This window comes from Eufriesea mexicana, unplaced genomic scaffold (assembly GCF_001483705.2).
Source record: "Eufriesea mexicana isolate 0111107269 unplaced genomic scaffold, ASM148370v2 scaffold2888, whole genome shotgun sequence".
Taxonomy (NCBI): domain Eukaryota; kingdom Metazoa; phylum Arthropoda; class Insecta; order Hymenoptera; family Apidae; genus Eufriesea; species Eufriesea mexicana.
The window spans coordinates 69,793-78,259 of record NW_016910972.1 but is presented as its reverse complement, the minus strand read 5'-3'; the positions used below and the strand labels follow the sequence as shown (position 1 = coordinate 78,259).

The window sequence follows — 8,467 nt, the reverse complement described above, 5'->3', positions numbered from 1 at the left end:
TTAGGAAAACACGCGTTTATTAAAATTTCTGAGTACAAGCTTTGGTGTTCGCGAGAGGAGCACTGGGATAGTAGAATATACTGTTGACAAGATTTTGCATAAAGTCTCTCGGGACTAGTTCCTCCTGCGTTGCTTCAGAGGGAAGATCATCGTTGGGAATCGCTAAGGAAGATCACTCGACGATCCTCGCCGACTAATATAGGGCTGATCTTCTTCATGTACTTGATTAATTGCTTCCAGTCTATTACTCCCAGCTGATGATTTCTGCCGCAGGTTTCGAAGACTGTGAATCCGTCCCCGGCGTGGACGAGGAAGGTAGGCACAACGATTCTGTACCATTCGTCTAACTTCAATTCCTCGAACCTTGGCACCTCGCAGACTCGACACCTGGGGAAAAGGAATTGCTCGTAATCGCGGTGGAATCTCCGTTAAGTAAGTACGATGAAATTAAAATTGGATTAAATTAAATTAAACGTATAGCATAATCAGAAAGAGACGTTTAAAACTTTTCTATGAATTATGTTTCATTTATAATCTATTCGTGATCTAGAAAATCACAAAAATCGCGTCACCTTATTTTAACGTCGACTACCTTCCTGGAAGCCCCATCGAGTTTGTAAATCACCTTCAATCCCGACCACAGCAATACATCCTCCATTTGCAAGATCTGAAATAACCAAACTGTGAAAACAGTGTACAAATATGTCCATAAGCTGTTAATTTTTGAACAGGCAGGTAGAACGAGAAGGGAAAAAGATGGGCGCCTGACGCATGGCAACACCTGTTACACGCCGGTAATAACGACTCCCGTTGACAGGGGCCGAGTGGTATATAGTCTGGACAAAAACCGATTTCATTTTTCTCGGCAAGTAAATTCACGTCCTTCCTTAATTCCCTATCTCTCTACGAGATCTGTATCGAGTTTTTTTCGAATTTTTTTTCAGTGTACAGCAGCGAGGAGACCTGTAGGATGCAGCTGCCATTTAATTCGAGTACGTCCCACGTGTTCTCGAAAGGTTGAGCCATCATCAAATCGGCTAGAGTGATGTCTTCAGTCATGGAGTCGATGGAAGCCCGTACTCCTCCGGGATTCAGGACGCCAACTGCAGCATACGTCCATGCGGTTTTGTCCTCCGCTTTCTCTACGTACTGCGACCAAATAACAGCGAAGATCGTTAACGAATCGGTAATTCAATTCATCTCGAAATAATTCGGTAATAGACTTCGCTTACAGCGTCGACCATCGCGTCTGTGATCAAATTGCCCAAGTTGCACTCCTTTTGGTGACATCGATCGTCCAGATAAACCCTCGATCGAGCGATCTTGGTCCCAGCGAACTCGTCCACGCTCGCCTTCCATGGCTCCAACGCCTTCAGCATCTCGGGATCTGGAAGATTTTTCGAATTACATTACAGCTCGCTGATTTTTTCAATTTCACCCAAGAGCCAAGCTCAATCTATACTACAAACAGCTGTAATTTCGCGAGGACAGATCGTACGATAGCATTTATGGAGTCGATATAAACGACAAAGCCTGTACTTTCATATTTCTGGATTGAATTTTTACTCGGATGATTTTACGGTGAAAAACAGAGACTGGTTTTCTCTCGAAGAAACTCGTAAATTGCAAAAATTCACTCGTTCGTGCTTCTCTTAAGAATTAAAGAATTTTCTTCGACGTCTGAATTAACACCAATCGAACCACTCGAGTCTTCAATTTTCGAGAGCTCTATTGAAATTAATGTGCGATTTTTCGTTACCGTGTGATTTCACCGTGTATACCCGATTTCCTCGAGTCGAGGAAGAATCGCGAAAGCTGAAGAATCGACCGGTTCGAGGAGGAGCATAATAATGGAAGAGATTTGTGTAACTCCTACCTTCCTCGACGGAGTAATCGAGGAGAATCGGATTTCCGTCCCAATCAACCACCTCGCCCTGCTGGTCGAACCACACCGTCAAGTTGCCCAGATACCTGACGCAAACAGGGAACCACTTCTTCATTCTCGCGAAGGAAAACAGACGAAACAAGCAGTTTCTTATCGGGAACAAATTACAAACTTTGTGAAAGCCGCCGCTTGAACGATCAGCACCGTTCTGTTCGTCTTCTCTTGGACCACCACCACAGGGTATTCATCTTCTGGTTGGTCGATGAAAGGAGGTGGCCCTGGAAATCGATTACTTGACGACCACTGTGTCATCGTGTTTAAGGAATTCACGAGTCAATCTTTCCAAGTTTCCCTTTTTAAGGGGATCTTCCGGTCTGGAGGCTTCTAAAGAAAGCACTTCTTCGCTAATTTTCCCAGAAGAATCCACGAGAGCTATTAATACAGTTTCTTTGGCATCCATTGATACGTGTTTCGAGAGCATTCCAAATATTTTCTAACGAGAAATAACCACTGTTGTAAAAGTTATTGAAACATATGTACAGGATAATTGAGAAAACACGTCTAGCATTTTGACACGATTGCGGCTCTCCTATTCATTCGAAACAAACAAATTTGGAAGCATACTGTTTAGTAAGGTAGCAGTTATGGTTGGAATTAAGGAATATAAAAAATCTCCTGATTTTAAGAAATGGCGGTATTTTAAATTTGGAAGACCGATTTTCTATCGTTCCTTGTCACTTGAATCTTTAAAAAAAATAGCAAGTCACGTTGGATTTTAATTATTTTGGTCTCGACGATGAAGGGACATCCTCTGAAGGTACCTTCCTAATTTCAAGTCGATTGATTAATTAAAAATCGAGTTATCGCGTGAACACTTTTCAAAAGTACAGTTTCGAAAAAGACGCGATTATAGTTTTCTGATTAAATATTCGAGCTCTGATTGATTCATGTTTCGTGTGTAGGGTGAACAACCAACTTCTAATAGATCAGTCCTTCCTTTATAGACCACCATAAGCACAAAGATCGCGGTAAATCTAGAAACCTGATAACAAAACAGCAGCTATATGACTTCTATTCCAATTTTCCGAATTTCGTGAAATTAATTCACCTAAGTGTTAAAAAAATAAAAAATAGGGTGGATTCTTTTAATCCTCTAGACCGGAACATCCCCTTAACACAAAACCTACCACAGCCCACATAATTAATTTGATTAAAAATTCTTAACATTATGACTTTCGTCATTCGAATTCTCGATTTTTCCTCGAATATAAGTACAGGTAGCCCTTCTTCAACGCGGCATCCTATAACACGGTTTCACTATAACACGATTCGTAAATTGTGAGAACCCTCCTACAACAAGGTTTCGCTCTAAGAAAATACGATAAGAAAATTGCAAAAACCTTTGTACAACACTGTACTTCTACATAAGCAGTGACGATGAAGAAATTTATTAAATTAAAGTTGCGTTAAATTAAAATAATATTTCTGTTTCTTATTTGTTTCGTGTTGCACATACATTTATATTTTTAATAAAAATTAAGTTGTCTGTGTAGAATTAGAAAAGAAATTTGTTTTTAGTAAGTTTTCGGAACGTAACCCTCCTTTTTGTACTGGCTCTGGGTCTCATACATGGTTTTACAAAACACGGAATTTTTTAGGAACCTATCTACCGTGTTATAGGAGGGTTACCTGTATCATAAATTTCCCGATATCTCGGTTTGTTCTATTTTCTTTGAACTCTCCCTTCTTTCATTTCTCCATCTATCGTTCGTGGTAGGTTCAGCGTTGAGCTCGTTTCTTCCCCTGCCATCTCTAATTTTTCCCTTCTTCCAAGGAACAGACGTGTAGCAAATTGATAGGAGTTTGCAAATACCCGAGTAAAGGAACGTGTGAGAGTGTCCACCGACAATCACGTCGACTAAGGGACACTTGGCTGCCATTATTCTGTCCACGTGCAGTCCGCAATGGCTTAAAACGATAATAACGTCGATCCCCTGGGACTTCAATCTCCGTGCCTCGTCATTCACCGATTCCACCTCGTCCAGGAACTTTAATTTCCCGGTAATGGAAATTCTCTGGCAATTTGTAAATTTCAATCAAGCACCAGAGCAACGTCGAATCGCTCTTCCGGTTAAACCTTCGTCGCGATGATCGTCTCCCATTGTCTGCCTCTTTCGATTATTCTTCTTGCGGATTCTTCGAATCGGTTTAATCGTATCGACGATTAAAATATAATTTAATCGCGACCTTTACCACTGCTTTCGTCTGCTCTTGGAGGAGAGAACGAGACGAGAACCAGAAGCCGGGTACCTTGACCTGACTAATTGATATTAGCAGAGGATGAGAGTATGGGATTCTATCGATTGCGTCAACGAAGGTTTAGAAAGTGGAATTTAACACTAGGTTTACGGACGCTATCTGCATACCTATTTCTGAGAACACCTGTCAAATTGACAGGTAAAGGAATCCACATGCTTTTTCTTTAACGATTAGTTTAATTTAAAAACAATTATATATTATATTAACAGTCTTAACCCTTTGCACTCGAGAGGTGACTCTCAGTCACCATTTAATCAGATTCTAAAGATCGACGTTAATTAATATATCAAATTTAAAATTACCTAACGATGTGTGGAATGTCGAAGAAAAATAATTTTACGTCTTAATTTGCATGTGATTCCTCATTTACCATTTTAAAAATATCATCGACTCTATGACAGAAAGTCTTCGAATTACTATTTTTCTGTAACGAAAAATTCGTCGAGTGCAAAGGGTTAATATAAGTTGACTGAATCTGTTACCATCGTATAATTGAAGCAACCCTTCCGTCAAATTGATAGGTTCCGTAAATCTAGTGTTAAAATTCTACGATGGATACGAACATTCGTGGTTGATAGAATAACGCCTATCACTCCGATCTTCGTGCCATTCCTCTCCAGTACCGTGCTGTTCTTGTAGAGACCCTGGACATCGACGGGATAATGAAAGCCCCGATAATAGCGTGGAAAATTAGCGTACCGACCTGCATCGTGGGCTCCTCGCTGGAGTCGATGTTCGTCACTACCACCGGCGCCTTGACCATCTTCAAAAACGGTACCACACCTTCGACCTTGTTATCGAACTCGTGATTTCCTATTGTCTGAAAGATCATTTACTGTTTGTTAAAGTTAAGGCCTAAATCACCGTAAAACTCTGGTTGAAAATTCCGTGTGCTACGTCATCGTCTTGCAAGGAGAGTGCGAGTGCCTCGGGACACCGATTTAGTTGAAACTTTGAAGGTTTGTAGATATCGTCATGCACTTTAAGAATATATACCACTATAGCGGAAACTATTCAATAATTTGTGAGATATTTACGATTAAAGTTTTATTACTTATTTAATTACAGATTTATTTCCATCAGTTCACAAGTGGCGTCTTGGCGTAATGGGGATGGTCGAGAATTGCCAAACTTCACCAAATTCATCAGCAACCACAACCTATACAGAGAAGCGCAAATAACCAGAATAGACCTCTTCATACTTAAACTAATCAGAAACCATTGGCACAAACTTGACAGAAGTACAACAAACCCACTAGTGGCTCACTCCATATATCCCAATCTGCTCTACTTCGACTCCACCAGACACACAGGCTACACACCACCCGAGTCGTTTACCTACCTGGATAAAGAGGGTTTTATTCAAAATGGAAACAATATCCCACTAATATACCATTTCAATAGAAAAGCGACTGACAACAAAATAGAATACAGCCCAAACATCGCACCTAACGACCACCAATTAAAATATACATACAAATTAACCCACCTAGATATAAGAGACAACCCCAAAGACAACATAAAAAAATACTGGTGGCTCGAATAAGTATAAGCCACCATATATAGTCTTATATAGATAACCAATTTAAACAATGTTAACCTAAGCCCATCCCAGAATCAGTTAGCGAGCATCCCCCAACCGAGCGAGAAATCGCAGTTCGATTCCCCGCAGGGGGGTAAGAATATTTTGTTACATTAGTTTATATATTATGTTATATTATTTTATATTTTGTTACATTAGTTTATATATTATGTTATATTATTTTATATTTTGTTACATTAGTTTATATATTATGTTATATTATTTTATATTTTGTTACATTAGTTTATATATTATGTTATATTATTTTATATTTTGTTACATTAGTTTATATATTATGTTATATTATTTTATATTTTGTTACATTAGTTTATATATTATGTTATATTATTTTATATTTTGTTACATTAGTTTATATATTATGTTATATTATTTTATATTTTGTTACATTAGTTTATATATTATGTTATATTATTTTATATTTTGTTACATTAGTTTATATATTATGTTATATTATTTTATATTTTGTTACATTAGTTTATATATTATGTTATATTATTTTGTATATTGGATTTATCATCGTTTTCAATTATAGCCAAGAGTAAAACTAATTCTTAAGTAAACCACATGTATATAAACATTCTATTCGTAATAACCGCTCCCCTCTCCTCCCTTACCCCAGCGACAGATAAATATAGTTTTTACTGCCCTTTTCTATATTGTTTATACACCATAATTAAGTGCTCCCTACTTACCACGTCCCCACATAGCAATAAGTGCAATTACCCGTAAACCACCTGTACACTACGCGTACTCTGCCTCAGAGTCTTTAGTTTTATAAACCTAGGTTAACCACTATTCCTATTTATACGTTTAAGGATATTTCTTGTATTTGTTATTTATTATGTAAATACCCAGAGGCTTTAATAAACGTATGTTAAAAAAAAAAAAGAAATGGTTGAGAATTACTATTCTGAAGGACCGGAGTTCGATTCTTATAGTTGGTGTGGTTTTTTTTTTCAATCTATTTTTTATTTTGTGTTGATTTTTCGTGTATGAAAACATTGTAAATAAACAATTGTAAATAAACAAATGTGAATAAAATTTCTTAAAAAAAATTTATTTGTTACGCTTTCTTATTCAAGCATATATTTATTATAAAATAATAAGAATATTATGCAAGAAGAATACTTTTCCATAGCAATCTTATTTGCTACAAGAAATACAAAATCTTTCGCTCAGGTAAGTATTAATTATTAAATTAAACATTGTATAAGAATGTTGCTTATAATTCCAACTTTGCTGTGCAGCTATAAATGTTCACGAATTAATTAGAATATCTTGGAAATTTATTAATTTTCTACTGCCGAATTCATTTATTAATGTGTATTATATGCGCATTACCAGCAGTGGTATCGAGTTCGAATAAAAATTTTACCGCCTGCGATCAGCGCCATCTATGATTTGGGCTCAAAAAGCAAGAAAGTGATAGGAATATAGAATAGGTAAGGAGGTCGCCGAACAGCTTGTCACGTGACAGACAAGGACAGAGAGGGGATAGAAAAGGATAAAATGGCTCCGATGGAGGAAAATTAATAAATTACTCAATTTCTATAATTAATTTATGAACTTTTATAACTTCAGTGTAAAGCCGGAACTTCAAGCTATATTCTTATATAATATTCGCAAAGAATTTAACTCTAAATTGTTAGTTATTAATTTTTGTTTTATGGCGTCTATGATTTCGTAACGGCGACCATCACGATCTTCCGTGAAAATATTTAATACTCAACGAAATTAGAAGCAAAATGTGATTAAAAGTTATATGAGAAGATTCACAAGAACATTGTTTTTATAATGAGTGCATAAAGATTCATAAATTAATTGCGTAAAGAATAGTAATTAATGAATAATCAATGGCGTCTTCGACAATCTTCGACAATAATTCAAACACTGCGCAGAACAATTATTAATAATTAATTAATTAGGGACAAATTTATATCGAAAAATATATGTGAAAGTTCGTGAAGGATCTGGCTTTATGATGGTATTATAAAAGTTCATAAATTAATCACAGATATTGAGTAATTAGTGAATTTTCCACTGCCGATTTGATTTATTAAAATATATTCAGAGCACATAACCAGAGTTAGTAAACTGATATCAGAGCCATCTATGTTCTCGTTGCGGAACTCGAGCTTCGAGTCTAAAATCATAGATGGCTCTAATGTCAGTTTACTAACTCTGGTTATGTGCTCTGAATATATTTTAATAAATCAAATCGGCAGGGGAAAATTCACTAATTACTCAAAATCTGTGATTAATTTATGAACTTTTATAATTGCATCGTAAAGGCAGATCCTTCAAGAACTTTCCAATATATTTTTCGATAGAAATTTGTCCCTGATTAATTAATTATTAATAATTATTCTATGAAATGTTTGAATTATTGTCGAAGATTGTCGAAGACGCCATTGATTATTCATTAATTACTATTCTTTACGCAATTAATTTATGAATCTTTATGCACTCATTATAAAAACAATGTTCTTGTGAATCTTCTCATATAACTTTTAATCACATTTTGCTTCTAATTTCGTTGAGTATTAAATATTTTCACGGAAGATCGTGATGGTCGCCGTTACGAAATCATAGACGCCATAAAACAAAAATTAATAACTAACAATTTAGAGTTAAATTCTTTGCGAATATTATATAAGAAT

The 8,467-nt window shown here is 36.2% G+C and overlaps 1 protein-coding gene across 1 annotated transcript in view; it reads right to left on the bottom strand.

Annotated features, from left to right (window-relative positions):
* LOC108550649 (apyrase) overlaps positions 1 to 8,467 on the bottom strand; it is an 11,100-nt gene continuing 2,633 nt past the window's right edge. The window contains exons 3-11 of the mRNA XM_017904429.1: positions 4,908 to 5,024; positions 4,768 to 4,848; positions 3,759 to 3,960; positions 2,058 to 2,163; positions 1,877 to 1,971; positions 1,233 to 1,387; positions 964 to 1,149; positions 573 to 667; positions 1 to 387 (exon numbers count right to left, since the gene is read on the bottom strand). Of these exons, the coding sequence (XP_017759918.1) occupies positions 147 to 387; positions 573 to 667; positions 964 to 1,149; positions 1,233 to 1,387; positions 1,877 to 1,971; positions 2,058 to 2,163; positions 3,759 to 3,960; positions 4,768 to 4,848; positions 4,908 to 5,024 (1,278 nt within the window). The 3' untranslated portion in view covers positions 1 to 146. The remainder of the gene's footprint in view (positions 388 to 572; positions 668 to 963; positions 1,150 to 1,232; positions 1,388 to 1,876; positions 1,972 to 2,057; positions 2,164 to 3,758; positions 3,961 to 4,767; positions 4,849 to 4,907; positions 5,025 to 8,467) is intronic.